Source organism: Marmota monax, unplaced genomic scaffold, assembly GCF_021218885.2.
Source record: "Marmota monax isolate L192 unplaced genomic scaffold, Marmota_monax_Labrador192_F-V1.1 WCK01_AAM20220418_F8-fsc00019, whole genome shotgun sequence".
NCBI classification, from domain to species: Eukaryota; Metazoa; Chordata; class Mammalia; order Rodentia; family Sciuridae; genus Marmota; species Marmota monax.
In genome coordinates, this window is record NW_026695242.1 from 14415604 (window position 1) to 14435789 (window position 20186).

The window sequence follows — 20186 nt, forward strand, 5'->3', positions numbered from 1 at the left end:
GCATGTCTGTCCAAATGTATGGAAGAGGATTAGTGTGGAAAATGGACCACTACGATGTCCAGAAGGTATTGGATAGTTGTCATACAAGCAACTGAGAATTCTAGGATGACCCTCAACCTCTGTGACTGACAAATTGTCCTCACCTGGATGCCTAGGGTTGGAAACAATTGATGCCAGGTGGGTGAAAGAGAAAGTTGATTCCATTTACTATACCACCTCATTTATTTCTGGGGCAAGACAGGCAACTAAAAATGGCATATATGTATCAACATCAGATGGTCTTTTTAAAAATTGGTTTGCAACACCAACTGGGTTTGGATATCAAAAACATCTTAAAATCTAAGAGCAGCCTTTTATACAAGAAGTTAAACCATACATTAGAACCAGTGTAGAAAGCATTAATGTTATGATATTTCAAATAAATAGAAAAATATGAAAAAAAAATAAAGAGGATCCCAATCATGAGATCTCATATTAAACTGAAAAACAGTCCTACTATTATGAGCCAATAATACTGTTACTTATAAACGTTGGTCAATAAACAGCCTTTCATAGAAAGCATGTTATTTCCTTTTCCTCTGTAAAGGTTTTCATTTTACATTTGTCTTCTTACCCATGGCATCAATAGTTCCGCAAAAGTTGATTTATTCTTTTCCTAAGCCAGGGTAGTGAAGCCTCACATGCATAAGGTGGAGCCCTCCTTGGCTGGAACTGCTGCCTTCTCATAAGTCATAATGTGAACTTTGACCTCCAACCACTTTTGGAGAGTGACCAAATCAAAACAGAAAAATCTGATCTTGCTAAAGACCACAAAGAAAGTTCTTGGCAAACTCAGATGAGAAAGCAGAGTTCATGAACTCCCAGTGCTGACATTTTTAGTCACTGCCTCTGTCCCTTGTTTTGGGAACCCTATTAGGATTTTTTTTAAATATAGGAAATTTTGGAGTCTTGCTTGCTTGCTTTTCCATGACCAATTTAATGGTGGAAAGAGTTATGCACTAGGAATCAGAGACTTAGACTTAAAAAAAAAAAAAGAAAGAAAGAAACTTCTTATAATGGAAATTTCAATGAACTCTTTTGACCCTTTACTCAGCTTCAAGAATCCTTAACTCATAACCTATCTCACTTCACCTATATTCCTTCATTTCACACAAGTTTGGAAAAAATCTTACACATTATATCGTTTCACTCATAAATAGTTCAGTGTGTGTTCCTCGCCACTCCCATACTGGGGCTTGAATCCAGGGGTGCTCTATCACTAAGTTATATCCTCATCCCTTTTTATTTTTATTTTGTGAATAAGTCTCATTAACTCATCCAGGTTGGCCTCATATTTGCTATCCTCCTGCCTCAGCCTCCCAAGTTACTGGGTTAACAAGTATGTGCTACATTTTACCTGACTTCAGCATGTATTCCCTCCACTCCCCACGCCCCACTTCTTTTTTTTTTTTTTTTGGTACCAGGGGCACTTAACCACTGAGCCACATCCCCAGTCCTTTTTATTTTGAGACAAGGTCTTACTAAGTTGCTTAGGGCCTCAGCTAAATTGCTGAGGCTGGCCTTGAAGTTGTATTCAGCCTCCTGAGTAGTTGGGATTACAGGTATATGCCACTAAGCCCACCTTCAACAAGTATCTCTAAAGGACAAAACTTTTCTAAAAAATGTGACTTCCACAAAATGAATCAAGGACGTTGGCATTAAAGAAGAGTCTCTGCCTCTAATAGAAGAAAAAGCAGGCTCTAATCTTCATCATGCAGGATTAGGCCCCAACTTCCTTAATAAGACACCTATAGTGCAAGAATTAAAACCAAGAATCAATAAATGGAATGGATTCAAACTAAAAAATTTCTTCTCAGCAAAAGAAACAATCTGTGAGGTGAACAGAGAGCCTACATTCTGGGAGCAAATTTTTACCCTTCAAACATCAGATAGAGCACTAATCTCTAGGATATATAAAGAACTCAAAAAGCTAAGCACCACAAAAACAAATAACCCAATCAACAAATGGGCCAAAGACCTGAATAGACACTTCTCAGAAGAGGATATACAATCAATCAACAAATATATGAAAAAATGCTCATCATCTCTAGCAATTAGAGAAATGCAGATCAAAACTACTCCAAGATATCATCTCATTTCAGTCAGAATGGCAGCTATTATGAAGACAGACAACAATAAGTGTTGGCGTAGATGTGGGGAAAAAGGCACACTTATATATTGCTGGTGGGACTGCAAATTGGTGCAGCCAATATGGAAAGCAGTATGGAGATTCCTTGGAAATCTGGGAATGGAACCACCATTTGACACAGCTCTCCCTCTCCTCGGACTATACCCAAAGGACTTAAAAACAGCATACTACAGGGACACAGCCACATCAATGTTTATAGCAGCACAATTCACAATAGCTAAGCTGTGGAACCAACCTAGATGCCCTTCAGTGGATGAATGGATAAAAATAATGTGGTATATGTACACAATAAAATTTTACTCAGCAATAAAAGAGAATAAAATCATGGCATTTGCAAGTAAATGGATGGTGTTGGAGAAGATAATGCTAAGTGAAGTTAGCCAATCCCAAAAAAATAAATGCTGAATGTTTTCTCTGATATAAGGAGTCTGATTCATAGTAGGGTAGGGACAGGGAGCAGGGGAGGAATAGATGAATTCTAGATAGGGCAGAAGGGGTGGAGGGAAAGGGAGGGGGCAGGGGATTAGTAATGCTGGCCGTGGAATGTGATAGACATCATTATCCAAAGTACAATGTATGAAGACTCAAATTGGGTGTCAAAACACTTTATATACAAACAGAGATATGAAAAATTGTGGTATATATGTGTAATAAGAATTGTAATACATTCCACTGTCATTTATTTATTTATCTAAAAATCAATTTAAAAATAACTTCCATACTATTGTCATATCTGAAACATTTAATAATAATTATTTAATACCATCAAATGTATAATTAATGTTCAAAATTCCAACTATCTAATCTATACAATAATTTTTAACAGTTCATTTGAATTAAAATCCAAGTAAAGTCCACTCCTTGTATTTCACTATGTTTTTTAGGTCTTTTTTAAAATTTCTAGCCTTTCACTTCATATCTGCATTCCCTTTCTCCCTCTCTCTTTCCCTCCCCCGCTCTATTATTTGCTGAAGAAATCAGATCATAGTACAACCCTATGGTATTGTTTAACATCTTCTTCCACTCTCTGCTTTAAAATTTGTAGTTGAATCTAAAAGGACTGAAAAGATTCAGATTCAGTTATCTTTGGTAAGGGTATTTGATGTGCTATGTTTCCGTCAGAGGCACAAAGTATTAAATGTTATGCTATGATTCTATTACTCCTTCATTTACTTATTTTTAATTTTTTTCCAGTACTGACGCCAGTACAGACTCAGGCATGCTAGTCAAGCACTTTACCACTGAGCTACAACCCAGCCCCTCTCCTTCATTTATTATCATAAAAAGAAACTTCTCATCTACTGTATAGCTCCCCTAGAAGTACAATTGATAAAGCAAAAAACAAGACAAATTCTTGCTTACTTCTCATTCTCAAAAAAAATTAGTTGGGTCACAAGTGTCCTGAAATTTTGACCAACTAAATTGTGTTTTAGTAAAATTATCAACTCATGGATTTAAATATATTTTGTGTCTCAATCCATTATAGTTTTTATCCTTATTAATGCTTAAATCATCTCATCTTTGGCCACTGGGAGGCACTTCAAATTGGCCACAGGATCCTTCTGATATGATTCTCATAGGCTTTTATAGTTGATATCTGATATGGCAAGATGTTCCAAGCATACTATGTACATTTCTCACTTTGGACTTGGAATCAACCATCTCCCTAAGGACCTTTAATTCTTTTCATGGGAACTAGTATTTGGAAATCACAAACTGAGAACTGAGTGTTCACTGACACTGGGCTGGCTATTGTTTTTAGGTCTTTAAAGTAGATAGAGAGAGGAAATATTTTTAAGATAAAATATATTGGTAGGTGTGGCAGCATATTTCTGGAATTCCAACAACTCAGGAGGCTGAGGCAGGAGAATTGCAAGTTCAAAGCCAGCCTCAGCAATTTGCCAGGCCCTAAGCAACTTAGTGAGATCTTGTCTCAAAATTGAAACAAAAGAAACAATTGAAAAAAGTGACAAAACAAAAAGTTGGTTTTTTGAAAAAATAAATAAAATTGATAAACCATTAGCCATGCTGACAAAGAGAAGGAGAGAGAAAACTCAAATTACTAACATCCATGATAAAAAGGAAATATTACAACACACACTGCAGAAATACAGAAGATAATTAGAAATTATTTTGAAAATTTGTATTCCAATAAAATAGAAAATATCGAAGGCATCGACAAATTTTTAGAGACATATGCTATGCCCAAACTAAATCAGGATGATGTGCACAATTTAAACAGATCAATTTCAAGCAAGGGAATAGAGGATGCCATCAGAAGCCTACCAACCAAGAAAAGCCCAGGATTGGATGGATACACAGCTGAGTTCTACAAGACCTTTAAAGAAGAACTAACACCAATACTTCTCAAACTATTTCATGAAATAGAAAAAGAGGAAACACTTCCAAACACATTGTATGAGGCAAATATCACTCTGATTCCAAAACCAGACAATGACACATTAAAGAAAGAAAACTTCAGGCCAATATCTCTAATACATATAGATGCAAAAATTCTCAGTAAAATTCTGGCAAATACAAAACTATCAAAGAAATAGTGCACTATGATCAAGTGGGGTTCATCCCAGGGATGCAGGGTTGGTTCAACATACAGAAATCAATAAATGTAATTAATCATATTAATAGACTCAAAGATAAAAATCATATGATCATCTCAATGGATGCAGAGAAAGCATTTGACAAAATATAGCATCCCTTCATGTTCAAAACTCTAGAGAAACTAGGAATATCAGGGACATACCTCAACATTATAAAAGCTATCTATGCTAAGACCCAGGACAATATCATTCTAAATGGAAAAAAAATGAAAGCATTTACTCTAAAATCTGGAACAAGACAGGGATGCCCTCTCTCACCACTTCTATTTAACATAGTTCTTGAAACTCTAGCCAGAGAAATCAGACAGATGATAGAAATTAAAGAAATATGGATAGGAAAAGAAGAACTCAAATTATCACTATTTGCAGATGATATGATTCTATACCTAGAAGACCCAAAACACTACACCAGAAATCTTCTAGAACTAATATATGAATTAAGCAAAGTAGCTGGACATAAAATCAATGCCCGTAAAACAAAGGCATTTCTGTACATCAGTGATAAATCCTCAGAAACTAGGAAAACCATCCCATTTAGAATAGCCTCAAAAAACAAAACAAAACCTTGGGAATAAACTTAATGAAAGAAGTGAAAGACCTCTACAATGAAAACTACAACACGCTAAAGAAAGAAATTAAAGAAGATCTTAGAAGATGGAAAGGTCTACCTGTTCTTGGATAGGCAGAATTAATATTGTCAAAATGACCATACTACTAAAAGCGCTATACAGATTCAATGCAATTCCAATCAAAATCCCAATGACATTCCTCATAGAAATAGAAAAAGCAATTATGAAATTCATCTGGAAAAATAAGAGATCCAGAATAGCCAAAGCAATCCTTAGCAAGAAGAGTGAAGCTGGTGGCATTACTATTCTAGACCTTAAACTATACTACAGAGTAACAGTAACAAAAACAGCATAGTATTGGCACCAAAATAGACCTGTAGACCAATGATACAGAATAAAGGACATAGTGACTAACCCACATCATTACAGTTATCTTATGTTACACAAAGGCACCAAAAACATGCATCTGGAAATCCACAGTAACAAAATGAAATTAAACCTCTATTTCTCACCATGCCCAAACTCAACTCAAAGTGAATCAAGGACCTAGGAATTAAACCAAAGACCTTGCGCCTAATGGAAGAAAAAGTAGGCCCAAACCTCCATCATGTTGGATTAGGCCTCAACTTCCTTAATAAGATACCTATAGCACAAGAATTAAAACCAAGAATAAATAAATGGGATGGATTCAAACTAAAAAGTTTCTTCTCAGCAAAAGAAATAATCAGTGAGGTGAATAGACAGCCTACAGCTTTGGAGCAAATTTTTACCACTTGCACATCAGATAGAGCACTAATCTCTAGGGTATATAAAGAAATCAAAAAGAAAAAATAAATAAATAAATAACCCAATCAATAAATGGGCCAAAGAACTGAACAGACACTTCTCAGAAGAGGACATACAACCAATCAACAAATATTTAAAAAAATGTTCAACATCTCTAGTAATTAGAGAAATGCAAATCAAAACTAAAATTTCACCTTACTCCAGTCAAATGGCAGCTATTAAGACTGCAAACAACAATAAGTGTTGGCAAGGATGTGGGGGAAAAGGCACACTCATATATTGCTGGTGGGACTGCAGATTGTTGCAGCAAATATGGAAAGCAGTATGGAGATTCCTTGGAAAACTTGGAGTGGAAACACCATTTGGCCCATCTATTCCACTCCTCCATTTATACCCAAAGGACTCAAAAACAGCATACTGCAGGGACACAGCCACATCAACGTTTATTGCAGTACAATTCACAATAGCTAAGCTGTGGAACCAACCCAGATGCCCTTCAGTCGATGAATGGATAGTGAAACTTCAGTAATATATACACAATGGAATATTACTCAGCAGTAAAAGAGAATAAAATCATGGCATTTGCAGGTAAATGGATAGAGTTGGAGAATATAATGCTGAGTGAAGTTAGCCAATCCCAAAAAACCAAAGGCTGAATGTTTTCTTTGATGAGGATGCTGACTCATAATGGTGATGGGGGGAGAATGGGAGGAATGGAGGAACTTTAGATAGGGGAAAGGGGAGGGAGGGGTAGGGAGGGGGTAGGGGGTAGGAATGATGGTGGAATGGGTTAGATATCTTTACCCTAAGTACATGTATAAAGACACGAATGGTGTGAAAATACTTTGTGTACAACCAGTGACTTGAAAAATTGTGCTCTATATGTGTAATATGAAATGAATTGCATTATGCCATCATGTATAACAAACAAGAATTAATAAATAATTTAAAAAGGAAGACACTCTGCTTTACTCAAACTACCAATTTAAATATTAATTTCATTCAAACACTCTCCCAGCAATACCCCACCAAAAATGCTTGGCCTTATAGCCCAGATTAAATATTACACTAACAATTAAAATATTACACTATTACTCCGTTGTTTCATCTTGCAATGTACATCTAATAGTCACAGAATAATAATACCAATACCAATACTAACAATATGACTATTTAAATGGTTTTGTTGTTTTTTGACTTACAAATCTTTTTGTGCTCAAGGTATATTCCATGATTAATATGTAAAATATAACTGTATTATATTACATTGGAATAGTCAATTGGAATAGTTCCTCTCAATATGATTATGCACCAATTACAAACATTTTTAGATTTTTTTTTATTTTATGAAGGTAATTTTAAATTTTTATTTTATTTTAAAATTATATAAAATCCTTTTTTTTTAATTTGTGCTTTACTTAAAAGATTTTCCTCCTCTCCTTTAATTTCTTTTTTCTCAGTACTGGGGATCAAATCCAGACCCTTGTACATGCTAGGCAAGTACTCTACCAATGAGCTACATTCCCAGACCTTCATTTTTATTTATTTACTTTTTTTTTCAGTACTAGGAATTGAACCCAAGAATATTCTACTACTTGGTTATACCTGCTCACCCTAAACTTTTTTTGTGAGATAGGGTCTTGCCAAGTCACCAAGGCTGGTTGAGCTTGTGATGCTCCTGCCTCAAAAGGCCAAGTAGCTGGGATTATAGGCCTGGGTCACTATGCCCAGCCTCATTCTTTTTATTTATTTTAATGATATTAAGTTTGTATGGGGATCAGATCTGATATTTTTCTATTTCTAGATTGTATATGAAAGTAGATTTTATGAAATATTAGGAAGGAAGGAAGGAAGGAAGGAAGGAAGGAAGGAAGGAAGGAAGGAAGGAAGGAAAGAAGGAAGGAAGGAAGGAAGGAAGGGTGAGTCAGAATAACTTTTCTAACTTCGTGACTCTAGAACAGAGGTCAGCAAATCATGGCTCGGGCATTTAGCCTATGACTTGCTTTTATAAGTTTATTACACTATAGCCATGATTATTTGGTTAAATATTATCTATGGCTGCTTTCATGCTATGATGTCAGAGTTAAATAGTTGCAACAGAGATCTTGTGGATCTCAAAGCCTAAAATATCTACTATCTGAACTTTGCTTTTGGGCTGTCGTTTCTGTTCAAATCTTTTAGCTTCTTTTTTTTCTGAGATCTCCCATTTCCCTCACTTTGTCTCTCCTTTGCCACTCCTTTGTCTCGTCATACTGCTCAATTTAGTCTACTTCCAGTAGTTTTCCCTCAGTATGGAGCTTTGAAAGAAAGTTTCAGCGGTTTCAAGAGTTCATAAAGCCCAGACCACTCCATCCTTTTCAGACCTGGTCACTGTGTTGTCCTTTCACTTGCCGGCAAACTGGAATGTGCACAAATCCCTCAGGTTGAGCTGCTGTTCTAAGTCTGTGAACTGTGCTTTCCAGTGAGTACCATGGTAATTTTTGAGATTGGACTATTCTCAGATCCATTTGATGCACCAACACTTCTCATAAAAATGCTGATACCATGAAGATCTTATAGTTGTTAGTGGTTTGTTTCTGTATACTTAAACTTTGGGGTTGGTGGCAGTACATTTTCACTTTTTGTTGTTGTCAATGGTGTTTGTTTTTGCTGTCCCATATACTTTTTTTGTGTGTGGTGGGGAGGAGTGTGGTTATGGAAAATTCAGGAACTAAATAACTATTTTATTACTACTGCCATCTCTCCCCAAGACTTCTATTTTAAACCCAGATGAAGTACTAATTGGATGAAAAGATAATCCAAGAAGGAATTGGATTTTCAATGACCTCCTCCTAGCTCTATAACATTACAATTCTCATTATCACTCTGATCATTCCAATAACCAATCTATTCATTGTAGAAACTAGCATTTATTGAACTTCTATTATCTGCATGTGCTATATAAAGGTTTTAAAATAATGAGCAATCCCCCTTTTCAAGAAACTTACAGTCCAGTGAAAGAAGTAGATATATAAACAATAATAATATAATACAATTATGTGTCATAGTACAAGTAAGTGAACATTTCTTTGGGCATACAGAGCACCTAAATCTGCTATATGGGATATGACAAAGGCTGCAGAGAGGAGACAGTGACCGAGATGAGTGCTGAGGAATGAAGATCCCCACGCAGAGTTCCCTCATGATTAACTGAATTTTTCAGAGACCAAATCTGCAAATAGTCCAAGATTTTTATCTGAGACAAGTCATGGTGTGGTAGGTAACAAAATTCACTATGTCAGGTGAATACAGTGGTAAGAAGGTAAACTTATGTTATGATTGGAAACTAGAGAGATGAAACAAATAATTCAGGGTTGTTTTTTTTTATGTTGAGTTTACAATGCCTTTAAGTTATCCAGAGAGAAATAATGCCAAGAGTCAATATATGGGATGTCATCAAATTAAAGAGCTTCTGCCAAGCAAATTAAATAAGTAAAAATGTGAAGAAAGAACCTACAGAATGGGAGAAAATCTTTGCTAGCTACTCTTTTGACAGAAGATTAATATCTATAAATGTATAAAGAACTCAAAAACTTAGCACCAAAAAAGCCAAATAACTCAATTAATGGGTGAATAAATTAAACAGACACTTGTCAAAAGAAGAAATACGAATAGCCAACAAATATGTGAAAAAAAATGTTCCGCATCCCTAGAAATCATGAAATTAGAAATCAAAATTACACTGAGATTTCATCTCATATGAATTAGAATGACAGTCATCAAGAATACAAATAATAATATATGCTGGAGAGGATGTAGAGAAAAAAGGAACACTTCTATACTGTTGGTGGGATTGTAAGTTAGTACAATCAATATGGAGGGTCCTCGAAGGCCTAGGAATGGAATTACCATATTCTCTAGCTACACCACTCCTCAGTATTTATTCTAAAGAATTAAAGTCACCCTATTAAACTGATACATGGATACCCATGTTTATAGCTGCACAATTCACAATAGTCCAATTTGGAAGCAGCCTAGGAGCCCATCAATGGATGAATGGATAAAGAAAATGTGGTATATATACATGATGGAATTTTCTTCAGCCATAAAGAAGAGTGAAATTATAGCATTTGCAGGAAAAGGAATGGAACTTGAGAATGGTATGTGAAGCGAAATAAGCCAAACTCAGAAGGTCAAGGGTCCTATGTTTTCTGTCATACGAGGAAGCCAGAGAGGAAAAAAGGAAAAGGAAGGTGGGAGGGATCTCAGGAAAACCTAAGGGACATCAGTAAAATAGAGAAAAAGGACCAGGGTAGGAAGGAGAGAAGGGAAAGATAAAACACTGGGCAATAATATTGGCCAAATTATATCATATATAATGAATATGCATGACTATATAACAACAAATCCCATCATTATGTACAACTATAATGCACCCATAAAAAATGTTTTAAAAATCCAGATAGAAATGTTTGGCCAAACAGCTGGAAATATGGCCAAGCTCAGGGAAACTGTCCATTTGGATAGGTGGATTCACAAAAACACTAGCAGATAGTATGGAAGTCTTGAAAGTGCATGAGATATCTTAAAGTAATGTAGACTGAGAGGAGAAGAGGCACTAAGATGAAGTCATCACCATTTTTAAGAGGTCTGGAGAGAAAGAGAAACCTACAAGGGATACTTAGAAAGAGCAAAGAAATAGGAGATAAAACAGAAGACAAAGGAGGGGAGAATTCCAGAGAGTACACAGAGGTCCAGAAGATGTCAACTGAAAAGTAAGCACTGGGCTTTGCCAGTAGGTAGCCACTGGTGGCCTCAGCAAAAGCTGTTTCCATGGATTGGTGAGTAGAGGACCTACATTTTAGTGGGTGCAGAAAAACTGTAGGAGATGAGGAGATGGAGATAGAAGAGAAATTGTTCTTTTTCAAAAAATTTGGTAGGGTCTGGCAGTGTCAAAACTTATAGATTGTGTCCCATATGTAACAAAATCAACCAATCCATAAATATTTATTATGCGTTTTTTTAATGCAAAAGCCATTGTGCCAAATGACTATGAGTGGAGGATATTCATGAAATAGTCCTTGCTATAAAGGATACAATAGGAAAGGAGAACTTATGCAAATCCATAAATGCACTTCTAAAAGGAAGACCTTCAGAAACTCTTAAGTAATCAGATTCAATAAAGCATTTTTCAGAGTGCATTGGCCTTTATTATCTTTTAAAAGTTGTACCAAGAATGTATGTGCATGATTTTAAAAAACAAAGAAAATGTATGCTAAAAAAGTAAAATAAATCTGATGTGTGAAACAGAAATAAGTGAATCACTGACATTTAGAAGCATTTGACTAGTAATTCAGCCCAAGACCTTTGTATTTATTCACTAAAAGGTTAGGTCTAGGGCTGGGAATGTAGTTCAGTGGGAGAGTGCTTGCAGAAGACTCTGGATTTAATCTCCAGTACTGAAAAAAAAAAAATCAAGTTCAGCTGGGCATGGTAGCGCACATGCCTGTAATTTCAGTGACTTGGGAGGCTGAGGCAGAAAGATCTCACATTTAAAACCAACCTCAGCAACTTAGCCAGACCCTGTCTCAAAATGATTTAAAAGGAGCTGGGGGTGTAGCTTAGTGGTAGAGAACTTAGCTAGCATGTGTGAGGCCCTGGGTTCCATCTCCAGCAACACCAAAAAAAAAAAAAAAAAAAAAAAGTAAAAAGATCAAGTTCAGTCTCTTTGAATATGATCATGTTATCTTACCCACCACAGGTAGATAGATGACTATGGATTCAGTATTGTGTCTGTGAAGTATTACAAAAGGAAATTTCTCATTAGCAATTTAACAAAGTCAGCAGCAGACATTGGCATGCCATCATAACTTTCAGTACAGAGGTCTCCTCTTCAGCCTTTTCCCCCTCCCTTGACTTTCAATATAGATTTCGACATGTAATAAAATACCCTCATAGTTGTAAAAATGTTTTTTTGCTGTCCCATTTTTCCATCAGCCTTCTCATCAGAGCCTACTTCAGATGCAAGTGGATAAAAAGACCATCAGGTTATATAAGTCTTGCTCTTAACAGCATCCTTATCTATGAGAAGGAGTTTTGGTTTGTTTTAATTTTGTATTGGGGGTTTGAACCTAGGGCACTCTACCACTGAGCCACATACCCATCCCTTTTTTTTTCTTCTTTCTTTTTTTTTTTTTTTTGAGACTCTGCTATGTTGCCCAGGTGGGCCTCAAACTTGCAATACTCCTGCCTCAGCCTCCTGAGTAGCTGGGATTATAGGTGTGCACCACTGCACCCAGCAGGAGTCTTTTCTTTTGCTGTCTCTCATGGCAGCATTCTGAAATCCATGAGCCAAGTCTCAACACAAGCACAGAACCAAAGATAAAGAGGGATGTAAGAGTCGGACAGCACAACTTCTTCTCTAAGGAGGGAATGTTTCTATGTGCATTTATTTTATCCACAGTAGGATTACAAATAAGATGTCAAAGCTGACAAAGAAGCAGAAAGATCCTGAGCATCCTAGGACACTCCTGTATTTTCCTTTCTTAGCCCCAACCTTGAGTTGATACAATGACATTCATTCTGCAAAGCTTGAAAGCTGTGGTTCCCATGGCGTGTTCTCCCTGTGTTCTGACAGGTGGTTCACACCAAGAGGAGGGTTGGGGAATCTTTTCCCCCATTTCACATTCCCTAGGAGAACAGAAATCTCCATAGTTGGTTGTCAAATTGGCTTCTCTCAGTGACCAAGGTCCAATGACTCTGCAGTCTGACCAGAAAGCGAGCCTTCTGGGACAGCAGGGTAGGCCCAAATAAGACTTTCAAATATTGGTGCAATGAGCTGTAGGTTCATTTGTGAATTATATAATAACCTTCTTTCTTCAAGTGCCTGACACCAGATGGCTGCATAAATAAATAAGTTATAACCAAGTCTGTTCCAATGTTATGACTGTGGTATTTGAAATAATTTCTTTAATCAGTCATCCAAAGAGTTGAGTCTCCTTGGTGCCCTGACCTAGAAGTGGATATCTTTCACCATGACTTTTCAGAGTCCTTTGGTGATAAGAGATTTTCAGTATCCGTGAATATAAATTCAAGTTTTATTACTGAATTTTCAGGAGACAAATTAATGAAAACCTCTGGGTCTCATTTTGCTGTGGAAGTAACTACCGACATTTAAGCATTGTTGCAGGATTGGAGAGAAATGTATAAGGTTATATCATTATTTATTTTTAAAATAGAGATTTCCAAATAAACCAATTCATTAGATTTCAAAAGGGAACTTCAAAACTCAAATCTTCAACCACAGCTTTTTGAGACTGCCAGAGGTTCTTTATCTTCCTTTGACATTAAAGGATATCAAATACTTAGACAGGAAACTGTTCTATTTCTATAATTATTAAGAACTCAAAGATAAATATAGCCATTAAACAAACTATAACTGACTTAAAATTGGTAACGAACAAAAAAAAATCATTTGAACCTAATTCATGCTATTATAATAATGAAATATTTGGGGCATTGACAACTGATGGTACATTCAACTTCTGTATTACTGAATCAGTTGGCTCTTGAGAAAGTGGTTAAGCAGTCATCTGAGATCTTAGTGCAATAAACAATGATCTATTCTAGATCAGTGGTTGTAAATTCCAGTTATAAATAAAAATCAGGAGAAAGAGGCAGTTAAAAAATATTGGTGTCCATGTCCTGCCCCGGAGATTCTGATCTAATTGGTCTATGGCGGCCTATTGCTTTAAGATCATATGTTGCGGTCAGTCCGTTCTCGCGAGAGAGGACGGAAGCCTGTGGGAGCCCGTGGCCTTTAAAGTGTGGTTCAGCCCTTTCCTCCAGGGGTAGTTTGTAAACACGGCTGCGCTCTGGGCTCCCGGGTGACGGAAAGGATCATGAATAAGTGACCTGGAAAGGGATACTAGATGGAAACTTAAGTTGTGCTTATTGGTAAGAGCTGAAGGATTCCTGACTATAGAGTGAATAAAACTCATGGCCTACCAGCTAGAAAGTATCCTTGCCATGAAAAAGAGAACGTGATAAGTTGTTCAACTTATGAAATTCAAGTTACATGTGAATTCTGCCAGGCAATACAAGGACCTGTGGAATATGAGTGATGACAAACCCTTTCTATGCACTGCCCCTGGATGTGGCCAGATCAGACCCCAACACCAACAAGATTCTTGAAAAACTGTGAAGAAGTGGGTTTGTTTAATGAGTTGGCAAGTCCATTTGAGAATGAATTCAAGAAGGCTTCAGAAGATGACATTAAAAAAATGCCTCTAGATTTGTCCCCTCTTGCAACACCCATCATAAGAAGCAAAATTGAGGAACCATCTGTTGTGGAAACAACTCACCAGGATAGTCCTTTACCTCATCCAGAGTCTACTACCAGTGATGAAAAGGAAGTACCATTGGCACAAACAGCACAACCCACATCAGCTATTGTTCGTCCAGCATCATTACAGGTTCCCAATGTGCTGCTCACAAGTTCTGACTCCAGTGTAATTATTCAGCAGGCAGTACCTTCACCAACCTCAAGTACTGTAATCACCCAGGCACCATCCTCCAACAGGCCAATTGTCCCTGTACCAGGCCCATTTCCTCTTCTGTTACATCTCCCTAATGGACAAACCATGCCTGTTGCTATTCCTGCATCAATTACAAGTTCTAATGTGCATGTTCCAGCTGCAGTCCCACTTGTTCGACCAGTCACCATGGTGCCTAGTGTTCCAGGAATTCCAGGCCCTTCCTCCCCTCAACCAGTACAACAGTCAGAAGCAAAAATGAGATTAAAAGCTGCTTTGACCCAACAACATCCTCCAGTTACCAATGGTGATACTGTCAAAGGTCATGGTAGTGGATTGGTTAGGACTCAGTCAGAAGAATCTCGCCCACAATCATTACAACAACCAGCTACATCCACAACAGAAACTCCGGCTTCTCCAGCTCACACAACTCCACAGACTCAAAATACAAGTGGTCGTCGAAGAAGAGCTGCTAATGAGGATCCTGATGAAAAAAGGAGGAAATTTTTAGAGCGAAACAGAGCAGCAGCTTCAAGATGCCGACAAAAAAGGAAAGTCTGGGTTCAGTCCTTAGAAAAAAAAGCAGAAGACTTGAGTTCATTAAATGGTCAACTGCAGAGCGAAGTTACCCTGCTGAGAAATGAAGTGGCACAGCTGAAACAGCTTCTTCTGGCTCATAAAGATTGCCCTGTAACCGCCATGCAGAAGAAATCTGGCTATCATACTGCTGATAAAGATGATAGTTCAGAAGACCTTTCGGTGCCAAGTAGTCCACATACAGAAGCTATACAGCATAGTTCTGTCAGCACATCCAATGGAGTCAGTTCAACCTCAAAGGCAGAAGCTGTAGCCACTTCAGTCCTCACCCAGATGGCAGACCAGAGTATGGAGCCTGCGCTTTCCCAGATTGTCATGGCTCCTTCCTCCCAGTCACAGCCCTCAGGAAGTTGATTAAAAACCTGCAGTACAACAGTTTTAGATACTCATTAGTGACTTCAAAGGGAAATCAAGGAAAGACCAGTTTCCATTTATGCGAAATCTGTGGTTGTAAATTTTTTTTTTTACTTGAAATTAAATTTGGCTCTAAAGTTGGTGTAGCAGCAGTTGATGATAAGACTGAACGACAGTTTTAAGTCTCTGGAAAGACTGATTTTGCTTTTTTATAAATATTGTTAGATTTATTAATTTTTCTGTGCTCAATGTGTAAATTGTATTATAATTCATTGTGGTTTATTTTACTTTTAATTTGGTGGTGTTTTAATAAATGGGGGTGTTACTGAATCTCTCTTCCCACTTCCATTTCTTTTGCCCACCCCTTAACCCTCAACTGTGATGGTAGTCTTGTTATCATTTATACCAAAGTTCTGCATAGTCCCTATTGACTTTGTAATGTGAACAAAGTCATAAAGCACTAGGCAAGAGAAGGGTAGAAATTTGCTTTTAATCTTTTTGCCTTTTATTTTGCACATTTTGCAAAAGGAAGAATATTGGAGAACACTGGTTTGTTTGTTTTTTTTAAGTGAGAGAAAACATGATAAAAGACATACAGTGCTTTTATATGCACACTGTTAAATCAAGTTCATTAATAATGCATTTTCTTTTTTTCAGATTTTAAGTAGACAAAAATTTTGGAATCTTCAGCATTTAAAAAATGACTTTATTTTTAAGTCTGAAATTCAGTGTTTTTAAACTATGTTTTGAGGCTGAAAAGTATGAAATTATATAATATACGATACAGGGTTATCAGATATTTAGTAATTTTTTAAAATTAGCTCTTGTTTTGAGGTGTTTTTTTTTTCAGGTTTCAGGTTACAGACAGAATTTATGCATAATCAAGTATGGTATGGTTGCCAGAAAAGCCTAAAATTACTACTTAGAAAATTTAAGACTGTTTACCCCCATTGTCTTGTACTTTCGAGCTAACTTGTACTTATTCTTGTGAAAGCACTGTCATCTTTTAGTAGCAAATTTTGATAACGTTTCTCGTGGAAAAAAATCAGTATCTATCTTTAGAACAATGTAATTATAATGTGGGAAATGTAAGAGAGAGTGTGTGTGTGTGTGTGAGTGTATGTATGTGTGTGTGTGTGTGTCTCAATAGTTTATGCCAGCAATCTTTGCTTGAATGTTTAACGATGCCTTCAGTGTGATGCTGGCCAATAGATGATTGCAATTTAAAATGTCATTACTGTGCAGGCTTGGACAACTAACATTCCATGAAGTAGCTGGTTTCTGATGAGATGATTGTAGGTACACTTCTCATTATCCAATCATCTGTGGGATACTGAATTTTCTAATGTGCCATTATCTATTTTTATTCTTCAGTTATGTTCAAAATACAGTACAATATTTTAAATAGACTCAATTATTAAACAATAAAAATTAAAAAGTAGTAAATGTGTGTAAAAAAAACCTTTGTAAAATAGTTATGAGTCCTACCCAGTACCAACTTCTGGCATTCAAGCAGGATTCCATTATGTAAATATCTGTAATGCATTAATAATAATTTGTGTAGTTTGTTCTGCATCCATACTACACTACTTGCTAAAGTCTCTGTGCCATCTTCTGATGAGACTGACATTTTAAAAGCCTATATGGAATATCCTTGATAATTCAAGGGAGTATCCCACCTGCCTAAGTTTCAAACTGGGAAACATGCAAATTATACAAATGACATTTCAGGACTTCTAAGTATGAAGATAATAGGAATTTTATTGTTTGACTTATTTAAAATGAGAGCATTTTGGTTGACAATTCTACTTCAAAATTTTCTTATTTTTAACTGATGTCATAATTTTAAAGTAATCAATTTCTAATCATGATTTTGTCATAGTTTGCTAAGGAGTTGATCTCAAGGCACAAAATATGAATTATACAAGAAGGCTATTTTTTATCGTAGTTTGGATGGGTTAGGAAAAGCCTCAATTTTTCACTTTCTAAAGTCTTTCAGTGCGTTTTTCTTTCATCTTATTTATGCAAGTTAAAGTTTTTGGTAACAATTCTTGCAACTGTAAAATAAAACTACATAGATGTAAGAAGTCATGTAAACGGTTAATGAGCTTACCAAGGTTAGCAAAACTTTTCATTGTAAATCAGTCTGTACTCAGCAAATAAAAATCATTATTAGTTGTATGAACACAAATTCCATTTTGACTTCCAGGATGTCACACTACTTCTGTACCTAGCATTTTGAGTCCTTATATTTGCAATGTTACACAAACTGTACTATTTTCTTTTATGTGCAGTTTGCATGAGTAAACCGTCAAGAGAATAAATTCTATCTTTAAATTTAAAAAAAAAAAAAAAAAAAAAAAAAAGATCATATGTTGCTCTGTAGTCCTCTGTTTTATCAAAATCGCTTTCACCCCACCCTTCCCATCAAGGTGATTCTAATGTGTAGTCAGGTTGGAAACTACATGTCTTAGTCTCTTCTGGCTACTGTAACAAAATATTATAAACTGGGATGCTTATAGGCAAAAATAAAATCTATTTCTCACAGTGGGGAGTGTGGGTCCAAGATTAAAGAGCTGGCCAGTTCTGTGTGTGGTGAGGGCCAGCTTTCTGCTTCACAACATGCACTTGCTGTGTTCTCACATGGAGGAAGGAGCAAGGGAGCTCTCTGTGGCCTCTTTTATAAGAACACTTATCCCCTTCCTGAGAGCTCTGCCCTCAGGACCTAATCACCTTCCAAGACCCCACCTTTTAAGCTACTATTATGTTGGGGGTTATGATTGCAAAATATTAATTTGAGGGCACACAAACATTCAGATCATAGCACTCCTGATCTAGATTAACTGTCTAGCTTTTTATGATACTGAACTCTTATTTATAGTTGATATAAGCAATACAGTATGACAGGTGAACTTGTAAAATATTTCCTTTATGATAATTTATTCTAAACAGTATTTCTCTCAACTTAATGGTTTAGGAAATTAAAATAACTAAAAAATATAAAATAGCACCTACAAAGTGATTACAAGTAAAAATCATGGGTATGTGTAGAAGTGAGGTATAGATGAGCCACCAGATGACTTTTAAATGTCTCTAAAAAGTTGTTAGTAAAAGCTTTGGAGTGAAAATCATAAAGTTTTCTATTTAAATACCTCATTGAGGAGAAAAGTTAAGTGACTTTCAGGTTTCACCTCATTTTACGAGAGGTATTGGTTAGGACCTATGTTCCTAGATTCTCATTTTAATATTCTTCCATGGAGATGAAACCACTTCATAGTGCATAATTACTTGTTATAAATCCATCAGGCAATCAGCATACATGTGAACAAAATTGCAAAGGAAGAAAATAGTATCCTTATCCTCAAAAAGCCTATAACTCTACCAGCTAAGTAAAGTGAGAGACTGGTCAAGTTATTGATGTCATATTTGATGTTAACCTCTCCCGTGTTACCCTGTTTAGACATGAGCTAGTGTAGCATTTGGGAAACAAAGGAGAAAATCTGCGGTTTTGACACATCAGTTCCATTTACTTTGCATTTCTGGGGGAGAAACACGTTGATGCCCTTACCCATCAAATAAGCTGACTTCCTGCCAAATGGATGTGATCATAGGCTAAGGGTGAACCTTCCAGTCAGGAAGCAAGCAAAGGACAAGATGACACCAGGCTGACTTTATGGGCCTTGTGCTTGATTAATAGCACTGTTAGAGATTTTAAAAGAAAAAGAGATGGTACTAAAATGATGTCATCTATTTAACTGGAGAAAAACTACTGCTGCACACCTGTAGTAATATCAAGGTTACAGCTGACAAAACAGATATCCTAGCTCTAAGAAAGAAAATTCATAATCTCATTTTTTTCCTCAATTATCTTAGTTTTGTAATCAAAGTTTGAAATTATTCTGTTTTATTTCGGTTAAAAATCTCAACAATTTTATTTTAGAATTTTTTTTTTTTAATAGCAGTACTGGGAATGGAACTTGGGAGCACTCTACCACTAGCTACTTCTCTAGCCCTTTTATTTTGAGATAGGGCATCGAGCTACATTCCTGAGGCTGGACTTAAATTTGTGATCCTCCTGCCTTAGCCAAGTCACTGGAATCACATGACTTGGCTAAGGCATGTGCTACCAGGCCTAGTTAGATTTCCCTTGTCCCCACCCGCTCCATGACTGTGGGTCCAACCCAGGGCCTTGCCTATGTCAGGCAAGGGCTCTACCACTGAGCTACTTCTCCAGCCTAACTGCAAATGATTGTTATTTCCTAAACTTCATTTGTAGCATATGAAACTTTCAAGGAAAAAAAGTGACTTTATTTATGAATCCATTCAACAAATATTTGTTGCAAGCCTACTATATGCTAGGCACTGTGCTGTAAAGAATTATATAGGGTCATAGATATTATAATCCAGTAGGCCACAAAAGAGACAGTAAACAAGTAAAAACCTAAGAAAAATCACAGTGATAATGAAGTACCAAAAAGAAAGGAAACATGAAATTGTGAGAGAATAATGGAAAGGCTTGCTTAAATGGAGGGTATTGTCGCAAAGCGCTATCTAGGCAGAG

The 20186-nt window shown here is 36.4% G+C and overlaps 1 protein-coding gene across 1 annotated transcript; it reads left to right on the forward strand.

Moving 5' to 3' along the window:
- The first annotated feature begins 13914 nt into the window (after positions 1–13914).
- Positions 13915–17962, forward strand: LOC124075978 (cyclic AMP-dependent transcription factor ATF-2-like). Its single transcript, XM_046419639.1, is given in 2 exon segments — positions 13915–14298; positions 14301–17962. Coding segments are annotated over 2 exon segments (1422 nt in total). The 5' UTR covers positions 13915–14201; the 3' UTR covers positions 15626–17962.
- Positions 17963–20186: the final 2224 nt, after the last annotated feature.